We start from the raw sequence: 24,130 nt of genomic DNA on the forward strand, positions 1-24,130 counted from the left end.
TTTAATTAAACTCTAATAAGCCCAAAATCTGAGTCTTCAGGTTTGTTGTGGTCTGAGATCTATGAAATCATCAGTAATGACCGTAACACCTAATATTAGAATGTTTTTTGTTTGTTTGTTGTTGTTTTTTAAATGTTGTATCAAGTTTTGGCAATCAGGGGACAAAGAAAATTGTCACAGTCTCGCTGTGACAGACTGTAAGATTGACGAGGTGGGCCCAAATGCAGACACGCAAAGAGACAAAACTTGACGTAACAGAAAGTGAGCTGTTTATTGAGGGCTGTCAAAAAACTACAAACAAAAGGGCAAGGGCAAAACTGAAACCTAAACCTAAATTGGGTGAACTAAAGCACAACTTGAAAGATCCTAACATGAACACAGATAATCTTGGACATGAATACCTGAGATGTGGAACATGCAAACCTACAAGCATAGCATGGAAAACAACAGATGACCTGACAAAGACTGAATGAGAAAACACAGACTAAATACACACAGGAGGCTAATGAGGGAAGTGGGTACACATGGGGAAGCAGCTTACACACATGAACATAACAACGTCACAGGGGAAACATAAAGTTAAACACATTGAACACAGGACCTCTTCAAAATAAAACAGGAAACATAATGGAAAGCAGACATGACTACACGAACTTGACGACAAAAGACATGCAGACATGAAACACATGAGGGGCAGGGAGACTTAACATAGGGTTGAAGATACAAGTGGAGTCTAATAACAAAGAACTGTAATGGGAACCTAGGCATAACCTAGGCAAGATTAATTTTAAGCAGAAGGACATGAGCTTACCCTCTGGACGATGAGTATGATGAATGTTATGACTAAGAGCATGTCGAGGACACCGGTACTGATGATTAACACCAGTAGTAGATAACGCTTTTTTGCGGTGGTCTGGAGCTCTTCTTGGTTTGTACATGCATTTCCTGTGCAAATATAGGAAGACATGGGTTATAACAAATTAGTTGTTTTCCTGTAATTACTCTATAACCCTGGGTTACATCTTTTATTATAATGTTGTAACAATATGCAATGTGCACTGAAGAACAACCCATCTAGCGCTAAAAAGGTTTCTATTCTCGTTGTATGTGTCATACAGATAGCTAGAAGGGTGTATACCATCCATCTCTATCTATGCCACCTGTGAAATTCTCTTTTTAGATCATTTTACAAACTGTAAAAAGTAATAAAACAGTAAAAGATTATGTTAACATGAAAAGTCCTACACCTACAGGGGTAGGTGTGCCACACTTGTGTTAATACAGTAACTTTTTATATGCTTTTTAATCAGCAATGGGGTTTATAGACCCTAACCCATTCCAAATGGGATAATTACTGACTGTGTTGTGAGATTTAGGTTTAGGGTTATGAGAAGCTGACTTTCTTGTAGATCAAATGACCACATTCGGGTGTAATATCATCACTGTGTAGGTAAGCGTAAAGGAAGTTTCTATGCTCTTCCTATTCTTAGACATTTCTGCACTTTTCACTTTCTTAGCTGAGGAAAAAGATAAGCATCATGTCTTGAAGATGGAAATGGGACTGTATGCATGCATACAGTACACTGCAATTAGCCAACTCTGAAGCATTGTGAATTACTCAACAAGATTGTGGAGTTTTTAACAAATAGAAGAACAAAACACACACCTCTCACAAAAACTCTGTAGACGTTGGAGTCAACGCTCCTGTCAAGCGATTCTTTGTAGACACAAGTGTAAACACCAGAATCATCCACGGTCAGATTAGTGATGGTGATGTGGTAATTCATGAAAGCTTCATTTACCCAAATTCTGACTTTGAGTCTTGGTCGCTCCACAATTTTGTTATTGAAGCACACTTCATTCTATTCAGTAAAATTATGATACAGATACATCCCAGCATATCCATCATTGCTCAGGGCACTTCATTCTGTTGAACACTTCAAAGTGACGCTCTCACCAGGCTCTTTGACAATTTTAGTGCCCAGTGTTAAAAAAGAGTGTGTGTAATATAAGACATATACATTTGCATTAACAGTGACAACATTTTTATTTATTTTGGAAGCACTCAGAGAGTGATATATCCACAGTATCTGTATACAGACAGATAATGAAACTAAGAAAATGATCTGCTCTCAGTTGATCTCGATGCAGGCAAATCTAAACAATATTAACATATTAAAATATTTTTTAAAATTAAATGGACATACCTGAGCTGGAATAAGGAAAAATCATCTCCATGGTCCAAAACAGCAGCATCATCTCTGCAGCAATGACAGCATATGCTGACTTTTATCACGGTTTTTCAAACACTGTATGTACACATAGATAGGAGAGATGGTAAGCATTGTTTCCTGTATGGTTTGATATGGATTGGTGATATGTGCTCCTTGTGACCTATCATTACATTTGTTGTAACAAGCTTTACTGATTTGGATTGGCTTATAAAATGAAATGTAAAGACGTAAAAAAAGGCAGTGCAAAAGTGTAAATAACTCTGAGAAGACTCAAATATGTCACATGTTAAAAAGAAAAGAGGACCAACAATAGTTTTAAAGTAAAATCTGTTCATTGTATTCGGTTGTACTTTATAACACACATAACAATATGTAAGATTACCACAGCCGTGTTCCTACACTTAATTCCAGCATGCAGTTCCTCAGGAAAAGTGCTCTTACCACCTCAAAGATAAAAATATGGCCTAAACTGGCCTTTCATTAGGACTGCTTTGAGAGACTAAGTTTTTATATTTGGAACAACATGACCTGAAAGACGACACAACAAATGTCCTGGGGTACACTGAGTAAGTCAAGGACCCTGTCACGGTCAAGAAGTTCATCTGGGTTTATCCCAACCAGAAGCTGTGGACAATAAAATGAGTCATTTGTGTACTTAGACGAAGAAACACTACAGGACTGCTTCTTCATGATGGGCTCATCGGCACCCAGGAATCACTGAGCGAAGGCTGGAAAATTTGTAGCAGAAGAGAAGATAGAATAGAATAGAATAGAATAGAATAGAATAGAATAGAATAGAATTCAACTTTATTGTCATTGCACATGTCACAGGTACAGGGCAACGAAATGCAGTTTGCATCCATCCAGAAAGTGCTTTAGTCGTGATATAGATATATTACAATATAAATTAGCAATAATAGAGATGTGTAAGTATATTACAGAAATGGGTCTATTATGGTATGTTATAATGTACACAGTGTGAAGTATGTTATGAATATTCTATATCTATAAGTATGTACAGGCTGTAGTGAGTACAAGCTATGTACAGGCTATGAACAGGATATAAATATAAAACAAAAACTATACAGAAATCTGAGATATACAGTTATACAGAATGTGAACTATGTAAGTTATAAACAGTTGTGGGATTAAAAATTATCGTATGTACAGAATGATTATCTACACAGAACTATACAGTAGTGGTAAAGTGCTAGTGGTTGTGGGTGTGTGTATGTTCAGTCAATGAGTTTAACGTGGGTCAGATGTCAGGAGGCAGAGTTCAGGAGTCTGACAGCTGTGGGGAAGAAGCTGTTCCGGTACCTGGTGGTCTTAGTCCGGAGGCTCCTGTAGCGCCTCCCAGAGGGCAGGAGGGTGAAGAGTCTATGTGATGGGTGACTGGGGTCTCTGATGATTTTCCCAGCCCTTTTCAGACACCGCTTCCTGTAGATGTCCTTTATGGCAGGAAGTGGTGCTCCGGCGATGCGCTGGGCAGTTTTCACGACCCTCTGCAACGCCTTCTGGTCCGAGGCAGAGCAGTTCCCGTACCAGACTGTTATACAGTTGGTCAGGATGCTCTCGATGGTGCAGCGATAGAAGTTCACCAGGATGTCTGAGGACAGGTGGTTCTTCCTCAGAGTCCTCAAGAAGAAGAGGCGCTGGTGAGCCTTCTTGACCAGCTTGGAGCAGTTGGTCGTCCAGGTGAGATCTTCGGAGATGTGGACTCCCAGGAACTTGAAGCTGCTCACACGCTCCACAGCCGTCCCCTTAATGTGGATGGGTGGATGTGGGTCAGCATTCCTCCTGTAGTCCACGATGAGCTCCTTAGTCTTCTCGGTGTTAAGCAGCAGGTTGTTTGTGTCGCACCACTCAGCCAGACGATCCAAGATACTCCCTTCTGAACAAAGCTTTAAGATGTATTCTTTTCCATCTCATACTGACCTTGTACAAACAAATTTTCATCATCAGAGTTTTTTTTTATTTAGAAATAGCATAAAAAGCACAGCTGAAACTGATAATAAAAAATAACTGTATAAAGTTTTTACATTTCGTTCACAAACTGGAGGCCCTGGCAGTATTTCTATCTGAACTTTGAGCTCTGTGGTGCCCCCAATAGGTTAAAGTTTAAAATGCCTTTATGTGCTTATCTTTTGAGCATATTCCCAGTTTTGATAAATTAGAAGGGCTGATGTTGGAAATGATGGAGGTGGTCGCTGTGATGTGACACATTGTTTATAGCCTTTGCATTTTGAAGCTTGACCATCAGTATTCTGGCTGCTGCCAAGACAGATGTTTTTTGGAACCTGAAGTTACCATATTAACATGAACGTGTCATAAGTTATCAGCTAACTCAGTTATAAGGAGCATCAACATCCTATGGAAAGTGAAACTTTTTCATTTCATCAAAAGACAAATACATGGATGTCTGCATGGGTGAAGTCAGATGTCAGCTCAGTGGATGTGACGTCCACTAGGGGGGGAAAGGGTGAACAGTTAAGTGAAGAAGAGATATGGGGTTCTTCCCTTTTGTATTCTAAAACGTGAGCAGTTCTGCAGATTGGACCTAAGGTGTCCACAGTTGTAAATTCCAGCAGAGATGCCAGAGGGATCAACTGCAACCCAACCGGTGAACCTGCAAATTGGTTTTGTATATTTTTTTTTTTTTTGGCTTTTTCTCTACTCATTTGTCATGTTGGATTATAGAATCAAGAACATTTGGATTCCCAGTCAACACAGAACACAGAAATAAGTGGATCTCTAGGCCTGGATGTGCCTTTCTCCTTCAAACGATCAAAACAAAATCAGCATTAGCTCAGAGTAGGTTGATTGGATAAGCATAGTTCAAGTGATTTAATTGATTATTATCTAGTTTTATTTGCATTTGATTTTACTTTTCTCCTGCCAAACTGCTTTAATAAAATATCCTGCAATAAGTCAAAATTGTGGATATTCACTTTTTAACCTTTTGTTAAGCAGTGCAGGTAAAAATCTGAGTACTTATCCTTATTAGTGCAAATAGCTTTTACAGGTTACTCCAGCCCTTTTAATATAGCAGTCCCTACTGTCCAGACCCTAAAATTGACCAAGTTATTAATAAGTGCACCAATCTAGAGGGGAGCTGTCATAACAGGTGGGACTGGTAGGATTTGACCTGCAAGGCTACTCAGGTTTTTGCTCATCTTATCAGGGGAAGCAGGAAAGACACATAGACTTCAAGGTAGTTAGAGCTGGGCGAGTCCCCCCACCCATATCAGCTCCATCTGAATTGTGCATTGCCTTCTGGGTAAGACCTATAGGATCAGAAATGACAACCTTTTAACCACAGAGCTGATACAGGCTTCCTGTATTGGGGTGCTGGTCCTGCTGATCCTACTGGAAGTGTTTTACAATAGAAAAACTGTCAAATGCTGCTCTCTTGCTGTTAAAAGTGAGACTATCAGTAGCTATGTCACTGGCTTTTACTCTGCAGGAAACTAAATAAATAAAACAAATAAAACAAAACTAACTGGTGAATGAATGAATAATCTAAGAGTTCAAATAGATTGTGGCCTTTATTGGTCATATTCTTTTTTTCACTCTGGGACTGCCATTAAAATGTATATTCACAAATTACACTGCTTGCCAAATTTGTGTTGGTAAAACCAAACCATAGCAGGTCTCACATTCACTCCTGTTGCTATTCCTCTGTCACAAATCACCCCTCACACTGGTCTTCACACACTCCAACCTGCCTATTTTTTTCATCTCTTTGTACACTGCCCGTTGTTTTGAATGGCACACCCCAGATACTTAAACACAGCTACCTTCACTACTTATACTTCCGCAGCTCTGTTGTTACACCTTTCTCCCACTCATTCACATGTATTCTGTCGTCCTTCTACTGACTTTTATACCTCTTCTCTCCAGAGCACACGTCCACCTGCTCCCTGCTCTCACAATGTCACCTGCAAACATCAGTTCATGGAGACTCCTGCCTGACCCCATCAGTAAACCTACCCACCATTACTGCAAACAATAAGATGCTCAGAGTCAGTCCCTGATGTAATTCCACCCTCACCTTAAGCCCATCTGGGACTCCTACTGAAAATCTCACCACTCTATCAAAATGCAGTACAACTCCTGACCTTCTCTATACTGCTCCATCAGCACTCTCAAAGCAAACATTCCTCTCAGTCCAGATGATATGAAGAAGACACTGTTGAAAATAGCCCGGAAACCTGAAAAAGTGGGGAAACAATGCCTAGGAAATACACTCACAAGACCCGAAATCAAACCAAATTTCACTCTATGAAAGTGCAAACACCACATAATGCAGGTTTTTATTGACAGCAATGACAAATGAGTTTAATTCAGAACATACCGTACACTCTCCCCTTTGAACAATAAAGATCTTGCAGCATTTACTTAAACCAGTTATACTGTTTGTATGTGTGTGTGCGCGTGTGTTGAATATTTTTCATTGAATGTTTTTTTATTATATACCTCAGATTACTGTTGTTATATTCCAGAGCACAGAGCACAAATTATGGAGAAGGTTTGGAATTAACAATAATAAAGCATACAAGTCAAGAAACAAACAAACAAACCGAAAAACAAACAAACAAACAAAACTACAACTGTTTCAAAACATGTCTGTTATTTCCACTCCAATAAACAGTCTAACCAGTTATCATCCAGTCTCATCTCCACTTTCAGAACTCTAATTATGTCAGTTATTTATATGCGATTGTTATCAGATCAATTAATAATCATGTGAGATATCTGCATATAGAAATATAAACCACTCATCCCCCTCCCCATCCCCACCCTCCCGCCCACCTTCGGTTGTTTTTGGCCACAAGTATGTTTCACATGTCTTCGCATGCACCCTCCAAGTTATAATACATAAACAAGAAACACTCACCATTTGTGTTCATTTGTGCTAAACTAACAGATCAATAATCAGGCTGCTGATGTTTATTATGGCTGTCTGAGGCCTAGGTGCTTACAAGTGACAACCCAAACCCTATGCCTATGATATCACAATATGTATTTATGCTTTTTTCAAATGCCCTCTCAATTCTCAAATAATCAGGGAACAGAGGCAATGCAACACTATGAATGGTCACTTTGAGTGCGTTCATTGTGATTTAAATCACTTCAAAAACCAAAATCAACCAAAAACAAACAAACAAAAGAAAAAAAAAAACACCCCATCAACAGCTTAAAAAGAAACCCTCCAGAAGTGAATAATATTCGACTACATTTCTAAACAAGCTCATAGGGGTTTTGTGCTGGCTGCACTGGAGCTGCTGCTGGCCACCCGTTGGTCTTCATCATAACTTCATACACATAATCATTGGATCCTTGCAGGGAAGGTCTTGCTTTTCTTTTGTAGCTTCTCATTTTTCTCGCCTGTCAATAGTAAAAACCACTGTATCAGTTTTCTGTATAAATAGCATGATGGTTTAAGCAGATTTTTAAAAAAGTACATCCAGTTAACTTCTAGAAAGTTTTCATTTCTGACAAATGATATGACACATGGTAAAACAAAACAGTGCTCACAGTGGGTACAAAGCCAAGTGGAGTTCTTAAGAAGTGGAGTTTACAGAGGACAGGTGTGTTAGCGTATCATTAACGTTGAGTTTTGTAACAAAGAAAAATTATTTTCATCTTGAGCCAACAGAGCGAAAGACGTGAACAGTGTGATGCACTTTCCAAGGAGCTGCAGCACTTTCACAGCTGCACTTCAAGATCCAAACAGATAATTCAGTGGTTTCTGATATAATCAGCAAGTCAGCGCAAGAGCGTTTACAGTGTTTACAGCAGTCATTCTTGGTTGCGGTGAGGCTAATAAATGTGTACATTGTCTGCAGATGCAAGATAACCACTGCTACAGACCATAGCTGCAGGGCTGGATTACATAACAGTACCTTACATAGAAAGCTTTAAGTAGAAAGAACTGAACTCGCCTTCTGGATCATCAGTAGGATTAAGATTATGATGAACAGCAGGATGATGGTGGAAATACTGATGATTAACACCAGAGGTAGATGTCTCTCCTCTGCAGTGGACAAGAGCGCCTTTTGTCTGGGACATGGTTCTGTGTGAAATACAGGAAAACAAAAGTGATGTCTTCATTCAGCTGCACAAGAAATTTACCATCCTGGTGAACTTCTTTCATTACACTGTTCTAACATTAAATCTGCAATGTAATACAGAATTCTCCAAAAAAAACCTCAAGAGGAGCTCATCTAAAAATAAAAGGAGGATTGCTCTTCTTTGTATATCATATAGGAAGAGGAAAAGTAATTAAAAGTAATTAAAATCTGTGTTGTCACTGTTTTTAAAAAAACAAAAAAAACAATAGCCTTTTATATTACTTTTATTCAGCATTACTGTTGAGGGTGTCACCAAGCCCAAATGGCACATCAATAATTGTGAATTATGGTCTATTATGTTTTATATCTACTGTAAGTTGAGTTCAGCTCTACTGAAGATCACGTGACCACAACCATAAGAGATGTCAGAATTGTAAAGCTTAACATAAAATAGTTTTCTTTGTTTTTGTTACTTCTGTCTTTCATAGCTTCATAAAGTGTGCAAACTTATTTGTGGCAATGGAAGCATCTGTATGCAGTGCACTTCACTTGGCTGATAACAGCACTGGGAGGTAACAGACAGGCTGTTAGCTGAGAGAATCGAACTGACCTTTGGGATGCTCGGTAGTATTAGGCTCACGATTACCACCAGGTAGACGTCTCTTCTCTGCGGTCGTCTGGAGCTCTCTGTTATGTTTGTTTGTTATTGCTGTATGGAAAAAAAAATAAAATACAAATTTAGAATAGCTTTAATTGTACTTTAATTGTACAGCAACAATTTTTTGATACAAAATCCTTCATAGTCAGGAAGGACAACAGAAAATTGGTATGCTTTTGTATATGTCACCTTGACAAGAACAGTGGACTAGGTCACATCATTTACCAACCAGAGTAATGAAACATATGGAAGACACATTAAACAGGAGCCCTGTGTTTGTATACGACCAAAGAAGTTGTGTAAAGTGTAAATTAAAACTGAATGTAATGATCTGCAAATCTCATAAACACAGAAAACATGTCAAATATTTAAATTGAGAAATTTTACTTTTTCATGAAAAATATTAAATCATTTTTCATTTGATGGCAGCAATTTGTCTCAAATTATGGTGGAAGGCAAAAAAGACTGTAAAATTAAGTAGTAGCAAAAACAAAGAGCTGCAGGAACATTTCACCTCTTGCTAATTAGGTTAATTCGCAGGAAGTCAGTATTATAACCAAGTACAAGTACATTGTAGAGAGGCAGAGTTTCTAAGAAGTAAAGATGGGCAGAGGGCCACTAATCGGAAAAAAATTATAATGTTCCTCAATGTAAAACCATGAAGACTGAATATCTCGTCATCTGTATTACATAATATCAAAAGATTCAGAGAATCAGTATTGGATGGCAGTGATCTTTGGGCCTTCAGGTGGGAGTTCAGTAAAAACAGTTATGATACCTTGGAAATCATTGTGTGGGCTCAGGAACACATCCACAAATCACTGGCTGTGTTAGTTGACCATGCCATCCTCAAAAGGAGGTTAAAGCTCTATCAGGCAAAGAAGCCATATGTGTATGTGATCTAGAAACACTGCCATCTTCTCTGGGCCAAAGTTAGTTTAAAATGGACAAAGTCAAAAACTGTTCTGTGGACAAAAGAACTGAAATTTGAAATATTTTTTGGAAAACATGAACTTTTCCAGACTAAAGAAGAGAGGGACCATTAGTGAGGATGCATTAGTGCCTGTGGAACTGAAAGCTTGTACATTTGGCACCATCGATGTTGAAAGGTATATACAGGGTTTAGAGCAACAAACCGTAGGTTCCAATGTGGACAACACGGTGCCGAGCTCTTCAGCCTGTATTCCAAACTTTCACCAACTGAAAACATTTGGTGCATCATAAAAAGAAAAATATGGGAAGGAAGACCTGGACTGTTGAGCAGCTAGAGTGCTATCGGACAAAAATGGGACAACATTACTCTCCTAAAGTCCAGCAACTGGTCTGTTGTTAAAAAAAAGTAGATATGCTGCACAGTGCTAAATGTGACCCTGTCCTAATGTTTTGTAGATGTGTTGACCTATTTTTTTCTTTAAATTTTATACATTTTCAGTTTAAATATTCTTTTATGAATAAAATGAGATTTGCAAATCACTGTGTGCTGTTTTTAGTAACATTTTACACAGTGGACTTTAAAAAAAAAGGTTATATTTTACAGAATCAGAAATGCAAAAGTATTAAACTGAAACAGTTGTTGCTGATACAATAACTTTCTTAAATATATTTTTCAGCAGCAGTGATGTTTATAGAGTGCTATCCTGCCTAAATACTACATAAAAATACTACATATTGGAGTTTAGGTTTATAAAAAGCTGACTTTCCTGGAGCCCAGATAACCACATCCATGTGTAATGTCACCACTGTGTAGGTAAATATAAACCAACTTTCTATACTGTTGCTATTTCTTAATGTAAAAATCACCTCTTGAATATGTAACTGTGTACTGTACATTTGCAGTACACTGTGATTAGCACCTCAGCAGTCTTTTAGTTACTGGACAAGATTTTGGAGTTAGATAGAAGAAAAAAACTCACCTCTTACAAAAACCGTGTAGACTTTGCACTCAACACTTTTGTCTACTGATTCTTTGTAGACACAAGTGTAGACACCAGAATCATCCACAGTCAGATTGGTCATGGTGATGCTGTGGTTCATGGGAGCTCCGTTTGACTCCATCCTGCCTTTGTATCTCGATCGCACAGTAACTTTGCTGTTAACATGGTTGCTATAGAAATACACCTCATTCTGTTCAGTAAACCTATGATACAGATACATCCCAGCATATCGACCATTGTTTTGGGGGCATTCTTCTGAGGAACACTTCAAAGTGATGCTCTCACCAGGCTCTGTGATGATTATAGTGCCCTCTGTTATAAAAGAGACAAAGTCTCTGATTAAGGACATGTCAAAGATACCTGCATTAACAGTGGCTAAATATCAGTTGTTCTGGAAGCACTCATAGACACATATCAAAATGTAATGTGACATTAATTTAAACCAGAAACAAATTAAGAAATGGGACAAAGTCCTCTCTCAGCTAGTGTTATTTCATCCAGACATAAACAAAATGAAAACTTCAGAATAGGAAAGTAAATGAACATACCTGAAGTGGAATAGGAAAAAATCAGCACTAGGGCCCAACACAGTCGCATCATCTCTGCAGCAGTGGCAGCATAAACTGCTTGTGCTTCTAATGCTCTCTCTCTATATACACACACACAGACAAAAGAGACAGTGAGTAATGTTTCCTGTATGTATGGTCTGGACTGATGATTAGCGCATCTTGTAGGATAAAATCACTGGTTTCAGTTTTAGATCGTGAAGTCGTGTTTAGCTTTTAAATCTTGATCCAAATGTGTCCATGAGAAAAAATATGGTACAAGTTTGTAAATAACTTCTTTAAAATGACTCAGATGTACCATTTAAAAGCAAAAAGCAGATTGCCATGCGCAATCTGACAACGAAGAATATGACAGCAATAAAAAAAATCTAATTTCTGTGCTTTACTAACAAAGACACAATGTCTGCTTTTTAAAAAAATTACATTTTTTAAAACATATAACCTAGTTTAGCTCAATATTTTGTAAATAATGTAGATGTAAATCAAATCACCTTTTACAAAAGTTGACAACAGACAATAGCAGTAGATTTTCAACTTGTCTCACGGTTCACATTCCTGCTCATCATCAGAGTATCATAAGTATTAAGGAATATATAACATAAGATGAAGAAATACTGTTAATAAAAACTATAAAAAGAACTGCCTTCCATTTAATGCACTTATTGTTGAGTATGACGATTAATGAAACTGAACTAAGCTTTTTGGTCCACTATTTGTGGAGCTTTTTCAGTTTTATTTCATTTCAATTTTATTCATACACCACTTCACAATGGTCACCTCAAGGTGCCTCAACCAGATGATCCACTATGACTCTCTGATTGTTGGACTTGGGAAGTATGGACAGTTATTTCATGGAGTTATTTTTTGGCTATATTACATAATTGTTTGGAGATGTTTTCCTTGCAACATTTGGGGAGTGAAATGTTCACTTTAAGTTCTAATATCTGTAAAATTTCTTTATTATTTTGGGGATTTCAGAACCATCTGTAACATCTGTGTGTTGCCATATTGTAGTTACTTTATACAGGTACTCTAGGACACCTCGACAATAATGACACAGCAGCTTTTTTTTTCCAGCCTCTCCATTTAGGAATCAACATAGTGGGACATCTGCCTCCATCTCACCCATCCTACACTGTCACATCACCCTTCAGCATTTCCTCCATCACAACAACCATGAAAGTTTTGTGTGTTCTTCCTTTACAAAAACTTGCTTTAAAGCTGGTGTGCTCCAAATGGCAGCAAAACTATGACTTTGTGGAAAAGCTTAGGCTACCACTGTTGTTCCATGTGCATTAATGTGGAAAACTCTGATGCTTTGGGGATACTCCCAGAGATCTTGGGTCCGTATCCAAACTTCATGAGCTGCAGGGATTTATGACTTTCAGAAGAAATAATCTTAATTGAGAGCAGCCTAAGCCCACATGCAGTTGTATCCAAACAGAAGCCATGTGCTGCTCAAATCCAGTCTGCCACAATACGCTAAGCGACAACTCAGGCTACTTCCTTCTTAGACAGGTGTGTAGCTTGGTATGGCTGTGGCTGCTCTGTGGTCTCTGTGTCTCAAAATTTCAGCCTGCTAAGTAAAAAGGAAAAGCTGATTAGAAGATATGCAGCAGCTGTACCATTCAGCTCAACCTGGCACTGCTCTCTGAAATGCTCTGCCCCACCTCTGCTTCTGCAGCTAAGCTAAAACCACAATGTACACCTACAACATTTTGTGTGGTAGTGGGATGTGGATGTTTTGTCAAAAGACAAAACACCAAAAGTTCTTCTCACAGTCACAATCATAGAAATAAAAGTTTTCCAGGTGTGTGAAAGCACACCAGTGGTTATGTGGGTGCACAAACTGCAATAAAGCTTTTATTTTTGATATTTCCCTGATGTCATTTAAGAGGCCATGTGTGACATTATTGTATACAACATGCACAGCAAAATTTATAGTGCCTACTGCATGTTACAGGCTGGGAGGATGCACGGACACGCACATAACCAGCTATGTGGTAACTAAGACTTCTGTAAAAAACAAAACAAAGGGAACTTAAATTTGAAATTGCGTGCCAGCGGTACCAGGACATTTGTTTGTTCTGTCTTCAACAGGCAGTCTGCTCAACACTGACAGGCCTCTGAGAATCCAGGTATCTAACCTCTCACTAGTGCTGTAGTGACCTTGCAAATGCAGATATATGTTTACATGCTTGTCTGTACCTCTCTCAGTTAGACATAAACAAATTCAAAATGGAGATGAAAGAAACCATCATGAGCTAAAAGTAATGATAAGTGAAAACAAGTTCTAATATAATTCAATTAAATGTTATTTATACAGCGCCTTTTGTATCACTTAGCATGTTACCTTATATAAAGTCTTCTTTTAAAGATAAAATGTGTAGGCACACACTGTCTGCGTGAAAGAGACAGGCACAGTTGTGAAAAGGTCAGTTTCACATTAAGAGGCTTTTTTTTGAAAGGCAAAAACGACAGAGAAGAAACGATAAAAGGTGTCACAGACCAAAGAACAAGCTTGTAGGGTGCAGCTGTAACAAAGACCAACTTATTTAGCTTTGTCACTCAGGTGAATTAAAAAAAAAAAAAAAAAACCTGGAACATGATGTCATCAAAGGTTTAAACTGTTTAAGATCATTTTCATGAAGTGAGATTTTTGTAGATTTCTATACTCTTTGCGAGAAAGATGACCACATGCCTGTCTTAAATGTTCAAACCTGAAAAGTACATTATCACAATTACTCTGCACGCTGGCTAAACATGCGTGCCCCAGTCATGAAAACTGATACCAGCTGCAAGAACTATTTAAGTTGAGTTCGACTCCACAAAGGGTCACTACGCATTCAATTATGCTTAAAAAGTATATAGCATAATATTGTAAGGTAGACCCTACAATAATACATAACTAAAACACCTTTATTACTTCTAATGATTTTATCAAGTTAGTTTATTTAATTTTAATAAAAGGATCTAATTTTAAAAGTTCACTTTTGATTTTTGTTTGGTGATTTCACCTACGACCAACTTTTTAAGTTTTTATCCAAGTGGTGTTGCAACTGAGATATATGCTAGATTAATTGTATTTCTCTACATTCTACACTACGTTACCATCTTTTATACCTTTGAGCACTTATGTGATAAGATTGGACAATTGCTCAATTTTTTCCAGTGTCCAGTTGTCCTGTTGTCCTGCTCTGGTATTTTGTTGATGAGATATATCACTGACGTCAAGGCAACACAGACCTATTAGAGTTATTAAATTAGTACCTAATTAGTTATTAGAGCTTTTGTTCAAGCTCCTATTAGATGAAAAAAATGAAACATAAAAAAACTACCAACCACGTCTGTGTAGAGTCGGTTGGTTTGGCAAATAACTTGCAAAGTACAACTGTGAAAAATTACATAATCAGTTTCATGGCTCACACACAAAAAAGTCCTCACATGTTATGTATTTCAAAGAATCATGTGATAGGTGGCAACGACATGAATTTACCAGTGGTTAGAAAAAGGATATGAAATTTGCTATGTCTAGATGTTCTCTAAACAAAGGCACTTAAGGATAAGAAAATAACAAATTCATTGCAATAAAAATCCAAAATACCAATTAAATGATGATTTAAACAGAAAGTACAATAACAGAAAGGCCAGCGTTTCCTGACTGCTCTGTCAAACCACAGATCAAACATACAGTTCCATCAATTATTGAGTCTCAGACACTTCTACATATCATTGTCTAAGTGACCTTAATATATATATATTGGTAACATTTGAGAACAACACACACAGATTGACACACATACATAAACATGTAACAACTTGGTGCTATCCTCAAAATATATAATAAACATTAACTGCCAAGAGTTACAATTACTGCATGGACTCAATACATCTGTGTTATATGGATACAAACATTTCCTCAGTCAATCAGGTGAAATCAGAAGTCTTCCATTTCTAGTCTGGTGTGATTGTTTGTAAATGACTTGCCCTGTAACGGTTCACCGCCTCACTGATCTTGGCTTGATTCAAGGATGTTTTTTTAAGCTCAAGACTTCATTCTTTATATACAGAGTTTAAGTGAATAACTGTCTTATGGCCTGTCTGCTAACTCAAAGTAATACAGGGTACGCCTGGTTATACACTGTTTGCAATAGGAAAATACAAATAGCCCTCTCATGGTCCCGGGACTTCTACCCGGTATTTTGTGTTTCTTGTATTGCTGTCATTTGATGTTATTATGTTTTAGGTCCACTGTTTATTCTAAGGGTCCCTAGGTTGTTCTGTTAAGGTGTTGCTTATTAGATTTGCCCACGTGACTTTACCCCATGTGTCCCCCTCCACGTATCTGTGAGTCCCCATGCCTCGTTTGTCCTCCTCGAGTTTTATTCCATGTTTTCCCCAGCCCGTTATGTCTGTGCTCTCCCCGGGTTCTCTCCTCCCCTCCTGTCTGCGCCTCTGTGTACTTCCTGTTTTACTTTGACAGTCTCCCGTCAGTATGCGTCATGTTGTGTTTGCTCCTGCCCTGTCTCGTTATGATTATCTATGTCAGCTGTGTTCCCATGTCCCTCGTTATCCTTTTGTGTATTTATGTCCGCATCTCCTTCCATTCCATGTCGTACAGTATTATGACTACAGAATTACCCCCTTTTGGTATCTACAGAGGACATTTAGGGCTTTCCAATGATACCAAATGTGAAGGGGTGGGGCTTTGGGAACTTTGGTTTTTTCATCAAGGAACATGGCAGCCATCGCTGCAAGCACATGTTATGGGACGAACTAAAGTAAGTGTATAAAACTTTTTGTTCAGCAATTTTTGGCTATAAATGTTGTTAACGTATTTTAGATAAGTCTCTTAATAACACATTAAAACACAGTATGCTTAATTCTAACTTTATTTTAGTATAGTATTGAAGTGTTTAAAAAATGTCCTCCATAATGGACATTTGTAGTCATTTCCTCCATCTTGTTCTGTTTTTTTTTTTTTTTTTTTTTTTTTTGTTGTTGTTAAATGACCAGAAAAGGAGTCCTTTTTAGAAGCAGAAACAAATTTATTGCAGTTTGTTGAGGGAAACTCAGATCTTGAGTTGTCTGATGAAGAAGATCATAGGCAATAAGCCCTTCAAGAAGAAGGAAAGAGGTGCATCAGAGATGGTACTCAGACGAAGTCCTCCTGAAATTGCTGTCATTAAGTGGTTGGACAACAAGTCAGTTGTCATGGCATCCTCTGCCTATGGCAATCAATCTCAGGACACACGCACGAGATGGTCCAAGAAAAACAAAAGATTTGTAAAGGTGCCAAGGCAACTGGCATTTGCTGAGTACAATACCAACATAGGTGGCGTGGACCTTGTTGACCGAATGTTGAGTTTCTACAGGATGGCCTCTCGCACTCAGAAATGGACAGTACGTGCAGTTGTCTACTTTTTTGATCAGGCAATCACCAACTCAAGACTTCAGTATAGCAGTGACTTGCAGTTTTGGGGGAAGAAACCACTAAAGTTCCCTGACTTCAGACTGCTCCATAAAAGTTCAGTTTTACATGTTTGGCCTTCCTATGTCCTCTGCAGTGGACATGTCATATCTAAAAAATACCCCCCCCCCCCATAATTATTTCAGTCTTCTGATTAACTTACAAACAGTGGGAGATTTAAAAAAATAAATAAATAAATAAATAAATAAAAATAAAAAATTGATTGGACAACATTTTTTTTCCTGGTAGTCAGGTCGATATTTAAATTGTCATGGTGTCATTTGTTTAGCAACTTTAGATTTTGACATTTAGATTTTAAAGATTATCACCTTTTTATCGCTATTTCCTTGGACCAGTAAATTGACATTGACACACTACAATGTGACAATTTAGCTTTTGTCGTTTTCAGTAAAGAACTTTTTAGTAAAAATGGCAGGATAACTTAGTTTAAATCTGTTGGCAGATGCCACGCATGCTTCTTGGGTGGCCGTTCCCATCAACCTAAATGCCGAGGAATTCAGGCAGGCACTACGGGAAAATATTCCTGAGATACCAGTGCAGTTTGAGCTCTGCAAAGTGAATGGACAGCGGCTCATTCTTCCATTTGAAGATGAGACACCCAGAGAAATTCGAACCAGAAACCTTCTGTGTCACTCGAATCTTTATATCCATTTAAAGGTATTCAAATGTTTCACTCAGGTGGCTGATATGCCATAATTTATTGTTAGTACTATTACTGTAACTCAGTGGCTCTCCAGTCACCCATAAATTGTCTAAGCTATCTTGTAAAATGTCACTGTTCAGAATACTAAATGCTGTGATGCCCCTAAGGTTTTGAGACATTTATCTGATCACTCTGTGAGACAGCTATGTATAAATAATGCACCCCATCAGTTGATACACTGTTAATAACTGTGAAATGCAGTATAGCAAGCTTGAACTTTGGTGTAACAATTTTTATATGGGCTGATGTTTATCTATTTCATAAAACGTTTATTCTATCAGTGTTATACTTAGGATCATTTTGTGTAGTCTATATCGATAAATATTCAACTGTTAAGTTATTTCATCTTTTGTCCTTTGCATCTTCTCCGTTTTAAACGTTAGTTGGCGTTGTTATTGATTTTCACTCAGTATATTTCAGGTACACTGTACCATGTTCTTAGTCAGTGTCTGTGAACTTGTCCCTGTGTGTTCTTGTGTTCCTGGAGTTTGTTGCAATACTGGTCATGTCCCTCTGGAATTCACTTTGTTTTTGTCCGTCTGCCTGCAGCCTCGTGACTTTTTTCTTTTGTGTTCCTTAGTTTTATCTGCCTAGCCTGCATTTGGGTGCTCTTACTGCTATGAAATATGACGCGGTTATTCCATTGCAGTGTTCTGCATGAAACCCACACCCAGACAGCTCACCATAGTAGGCATGGCCTCCAGGAACCACAGGTTAACAAGTGGTGGTTCTTATTAAGTAACATGCTAAAATTTCAGTGTCAACTGTAACTTATAAACCACACAGCATAAAATTGATTGTAAATATTGACAATCAATCAGTAAGTAATTATAAGGAGGTGAGACTGGAGAAGTTTGAAAATGTAAAGCTTATGTATTGAACTGATAAAATTGATGTATTCTGAATCTACCCCAATGGTTTGATTACCTCCCTCTGTTTCTGTTTAGCTTTTCCACATGTGTTACATTGCATTTCTTAACTGGTTGTTCTTTAGGTGTGACAATTGGTGATATTGGTATTTGTACTTGCGTTGTTTTTTTTGTTTTTTGTTTTGTTAAGTGGTTGTATCTGTACAGTACCTAAAACAATGTGAAATCACATTATCAGATGAGTCATTCAATTTCAATATTTGTACATGATATTAAAAAAATCAAACACATTTGTGTTCTGTTTAGGGAAGAGTTTTACATTGACTCTGCAGACTCAGAAGTATCTGACGTGGATGACACTGTCCTGAACACTTCCCCTGAACAAAATGATTCTGATGTATGTGTAATGAATAACACGACCATAACTGCTGTATCTGTGTATAACGTGTTTCATCATGTAGTCATGACCAGATTGCTTTTTTTAAACTTCTTCAGGATGAGATGGACCTTGCTACAGTGCTGAAAGATTTCCAGCAAACCCATATCGACACCTGCTGTTCTTTTACCGCAATAGCTCGATGGAGGAAAATCCTCCATAGTGCCTGCACGGCACTCTCGAAATCATATTTTGCCTGGCATAAATTGCCAAATATTGAATTTATGGGTGAAATGGCAGAGGATTATGGAGGAATTTTTTCGGAAACTTAAAGTGCCATCTCTCCAATACAGTAATGGAAAGCATGCATTTCTTGTTTTTTTTGTCATAAACATGATATCTCCATATGACTCAAATATTTTACTCACTTTCCCTGCAGGTTACTTTTGGTAGAAGCTCAGAATTCCCTTGGGATTTTCGAGGGGAAGCCTGGGAATCTGTTGTTCAGCTATAGCCAACAGTTGCTGTCAAGCAATTTTATACAGCTGGAAAACTGACTGCTTGGTCCATTGCGCACAATGGGCCAGGCCCTCACCGTTTGAACAGACACCTGTTCTTTATGATGTGAGGCCAGAAGACGTCTCTTGACGACTTTAATGTAGATGTCTTCATGGACGAAGACATCACACGCAACATAGAAAAGGTAAAGTTGTGTGCATGTTGAGGTGTCAATAAATTCTCATGAAACACAATGCATAGTTTAACTCATAAGTGGAACCTCTTAAACAAAATTATATAAGTACAGTTGGTGAATGCTTTAAACATATTTATTTATGGAGCTGCCTGATTTTCAAGGTTTCCAACTGCAGCACCCCACAAGACCTGGCAGAGTTGAATAGTTAACACTTAAACAAATCAGTAATCTGCTGAATTGATATCTGTATTGCAGTTAAGGCGGTGGTTAAATTAACAAAACAAACCTTTTTTGGTTTATTTGAAAGTTTTGCAATGTGGTATAAACTGACAGCATAATCTGTGGTCAACAGGGTTGCTAGCATGATCCAGCAGTTTGTTGCCAGCATGGATTCACGTGGTCAGTTCTGACAAACTGTGAAGAGATCATGGAAGTAGTTCCTTCCTGTATTTACAAATGGTGGACATAAACTTACGAGGAACAGCTTCCAGAATCTCTTCACCATTGCATGGAGTCCTGCAGGGAGTAACAAACGCAAAGAAGCGGAAACCACCATCTTTCAGTGGGAATGGTGGCTTATGGCCATTCAAGGTGTGTACATAGAATCCAACATTTGTGTTGTTTCTGTGTGTATTACTTGAGGTATCTCATGTTACATACAGTGTCCGCAATACAAAATTGAGACAAGGAAATATAAACAACACTTGGATGCAATAAAACCTTAGCACTCTGCAAAATCCTCGCCTTCTTAGAGCATAAGGAAAAGTTTTAAAATTGACCTTTTAGATGATAAAGTATTATAATGGAAAGGAAACATTGTACAGCAACTATTTTTACAAAATTATTGGTTTTATCTTTTTTATGAACCTACATTGTGCGGTTTACTAGTTGTATGTATTTTAACAGAGCAAGAGGTGGACCACACATTTGAAGATCTGCTGGTCTTTGTAACTGGGGCTGACTTCCTTCCACCACTGGGGTTCCCACAGTCCTGCAACACTGACTTTTATGATCAGGAGTCATGGATGCGCCGCATACCCTACGCATCGACGTGCAGCTTATGCCTTTATCTTCCAAGAGGTGTTGCAGATGAGAAACAATTTATGAACACTGCATTAAAAGTATCCCAGGGTTTCGGAAAGGCATAGTTGTGCATTTACATGAACTGATGCTGCACTACTTTACAGTATCTCTGGAAAGCTGTGGTTAAAACCTGTGGCCTTTTGGGATGAAGTTGGGTTGTTCTCACTGTTCCTGAATGGGATTGCTCCTGGCACCCTGCCTTCTCCTGAATTGTACATTTTTAAAATGTATAGATGGAAAGTGTTTAGTATAAAAGATGTTTTTTTTTTTGTTTGTTTTTTTAACAAATGTGACTGTTCTCTGTATATAGTTGTATTTATGGTTCAGTTAAGACAAGAGTGGGGTATGCATGCAACAAGCCATGCACAAAATATTATGTTCAAACTTTGAACTGAAAGACACATTTAGTTTACAAAAGTGAAATAAAGTATTGTAATGTCAAATACTGGTATTGGGATCATTGACGAGGGCTGTTCAGTACACAGGTAGGTGCTTAAGTCAAGGTAAATGGTTCAATGAGAACAGATAAGGGTAAATTCAAACTGAGAACTCAGATTCCATCTCAACTCAGACTTGAAAGCTAAGCTTTGAATTTGTTCAGCTGCTTTCATGAACAAAGCACAGGTTTAACTCCGACTAACTTTGAAGTCAGAGTTAGTTAACTCTGAGATTGGCAGCTGACCTTTGACTATAACCTGTTCTTGATAGGTTATAACCTGTTCTCCATTTGAGAAATGTGAACATGTGTCAGTGCTGACTATGAACTATGAAAAATAAAGACTCCTACCCTAATTTTACATTTATAAAAGTTGACATAAAAACTTTCTAGTGATTTCTGTAAATGTAGTGGAATGATTTCAGAGAAAGTGGCTGATGGCTGGAAAGCAACAGTTTTGTTTTTTAGCCAAAAATGAACAATTTCAACAAGATAAAGAGAACTGGCATTTAAATTATATTTTGTACATAAAAGGCACAAACTGCGTAATTACCGAAGTAAAGAAAATTATATCTTAGACTAAGTTTGTTGGTAGCAATTGGGTCAGTCTTAATTCAGTGATTGCTTTGCTTTTCCTGTGGTCCCTTACCTTCTGTATTACGCTGTCATTTTTCTCTATGTTTCAATATGTAGCTAAAGTACATTCTTCTTGATTAGGTTTCTCCCTGTGTTCTAGGTTCATTCAGCCCGACCTCAGGAAAATAGTCTGCTTGCCTATTCTCATCACTACAAGCCTCCTCATATTCATGCTATCTGACTCTGCTGATAAGGAACTGAAAACACTGAAAAGAACCGTTGCTGTCTGGCCTACAGTTTTAAAGCTTTAACCATTTTTAAGTCTTGCAAAGATCATGACAGGATTACATAGTGGCACATGTTTATAGATCAATCACTCTACAAATTAATGTATTTCATTTTCACTAATGTGTGTGCACAAAGGACACAGCCACCAGTGCTTCTACAGTTTGTTTTTACTACTGGATGAAGGGTAGTTTAACTAAACGTAACACATGGACCTGTAATCTCTGAAAAAACAGGGGAAAAGGTGAGATTTTAAGTGACTAACTTCAAGATACCTTCATTGCACTAACTCAGACTCCCCTTTAGCTGCTTCAAGTAAAGAGCGGACGGGAGTTGAGTCTTTGTAGAATGTGTGCCAGGTCTATTGAGTTAAGGAAAAAAAGCCAGATCAAAATATGTTAACAATCTATTGACAGTGAAGATGTAAAATGACACAACACAGGATTGACAGCACCACTAGAAATATATGGCAGAGTTAATCTCGTTAAAATGACAAGTGAGCGAGTGAGTGTGGATCGCCCCGCACGTGGGGGCTATGTTGAGGGATGTCTCCTGAAGTCCACTGTCATCTCTACAGTCTTAAGCATGTTCAGCTCCAGCTTGTGCTGACTGCATCAGAGTACCAGCCGCTCAATTGCCGGTATGCAGACTCCTCACCATTCTGAATGAGGCCAATGACGGTGGTGTCAAACTGCATATCTGTTTTTTTTTGTTTTTTTTAAAAATGCATGTTGAAAGAGCAAAAATATTCCTGAGACGCTGTTAAGCCTCTACTGCATAGCGTACATAGCAACAAACCACATTTTGATGCCTCACACTGGCCTAAAAAAAAAAAAAAAAAAACTTTTTTTTTTCCAAATAATGCTACCAGGCACATCTCTGTCCAATAAAATGATAAGTTGAAGGTGGTGTGACTTACATCTGGGGGGAGGGGGACCCCTTTCTGCAAGCTGCACTACATGAGAGGCATCTCCATTAGGAGGTAAGATAAGGATCACTATTTTACATGTTTAAAGTGAAATAAATGCATATAAAAAATACTTGCATGTGCATGAATATGTTAAGAAGTATATTTGATTGTTCATTCTACTTTTTTAAAATTTATTTATACAATAAAACGGTTAATTTTCATTCGTTGCCTCAAGGCAACACTGTGCAGTTAGCGTAATTTTTTTCAGGGAATGTAATGCATTAGCATATGTGTGTAGAGATGTGTTTGTGTGCATTTATATGATCATAATGTTTTTTACTTTACAATCTACTGATAATTACAGCTCATGGACGTAAGAACCTTTTATGGAAGGAAACAAAGGGAATGTGCAGTTAGGGACATTCCCTCAGAGTGAGGACAGTGAGTTATCAGGAAGTGACAGTGAAGTGGAGGAGTGGATCCCTGAATCAGGTTTGAGGGACACTTAGGAGCTCAGGGGTCAGTTGGTAAAGTAATAGTGTGTGTGTGTGTGTGTGTGTGTGTGTGTGTGTGTGTGTGTGTGTGTGTGTGTGTGTGTGCACCTTCCTGTTGCATTTATTTCTTTCTAATACTTTGTTCTTCTTTTCAGAAGAACACCAGCCACAAGCTAGTGACTCTGAGGAAGAGGGGGATTCAAATGAAAAGGACGGTGAAGTGTCTTACCTCCCAAGATGGAGAAAAGCACACACATCCGTTGATGCCTACCCAGACTGGCAGGGCCAGCTGCCAAAAGCTGATGATATCCTGTCCCCCCTCCAATACTTCAGAAAGTTCTTCTCTGAAGACATTCTTCAAGTTATTGTAGAGGAATCCAATTTGTATGCGATTCAGTGTGACCCCAACAAGCACTTAAACCTTACCACCAACGAGTTAGAGCAGTTCCTTGGCTCTGTGGTCTACATGTCCCTCTTTGGCCTGCCAGCAACTCGAATGTTTTGGAACAAAGCCACCCGAGTGTCCAGAGTAGCAGAGACAATGACCCTCAACAGATGGGAAGCCATCAAGAGGTCCCTCCACATCAACAACGAGGGACAGGAACAAGTTGATCCCCTCTACAAAATACGTCCTCTGGTCACTCACCTGACATCCAAATTGGTCTCCATCCCAATAAGTGAGAAGCTCACCATAGATGAGCAGATGGTGCCGTTCAAGGGGAGAAACAGGTTGAAACAGTACCT

The 24,130-nt window shown here is 38.3% G+C and overlaps 1 protein-coding gene across 2 annotated transcripts; it reads right to left on the reverse strand.

Annotated features, from left to right (window-relative positions):
- Positions 1-7,050: 7,050 nt before the first annotated feature.
- Positions 7,051-19,440, reverse strand: LOC116320498. 2 transcript variants are annotated; one of them, XM_031740120.2, is made up of 6 exons: positions 19,337-19,440; positions 11,452-11,552; positions 10,883-11,215; positions 8,922-9,020; positions 8,183-8,313; positions 7,051-7,625 (listed from the first exon to the last, which is right to left on the reverse strand). In XM_031740120.2, exons 2-6 carry the CDS (start codon positions 11,501-11,503, stop codon positions 7,479-7,481), a joined length of 762 nt encoding a protein of 253 aa, XP_031595980.1. In that variant the 5' UTR covers positions 11,504-11,552; positions 19,337-19,440; the 3' UTR covers positions 7,051-7,478. The 2 variants fall into 2 exon arrangements, with proteins under 2 accessions (XP_031595980.1, XP_039469164.1); XM_039613230.1 differs by lacking the exon at positions 19,337-19,440 and adding an exon at positions 15,792-15,986.
- Positions 19,441-24,130: the final 4,690 nt, after the last annotated feature.

This window comes from Oreochromis aureus, linkage group 6 (genome assembly GCF_013358895.1).
Source record: "Oreochromis aureus strain Israel breed Guangdong linkage group 6, ZZ_aureus, whole genome shotgun sequence".
NCBI lineage: Eukaryota > Metazoa > Chordata > Actinopteri > Cichliformes > Cichlidae > Oreochromis > Oreochromis aureus.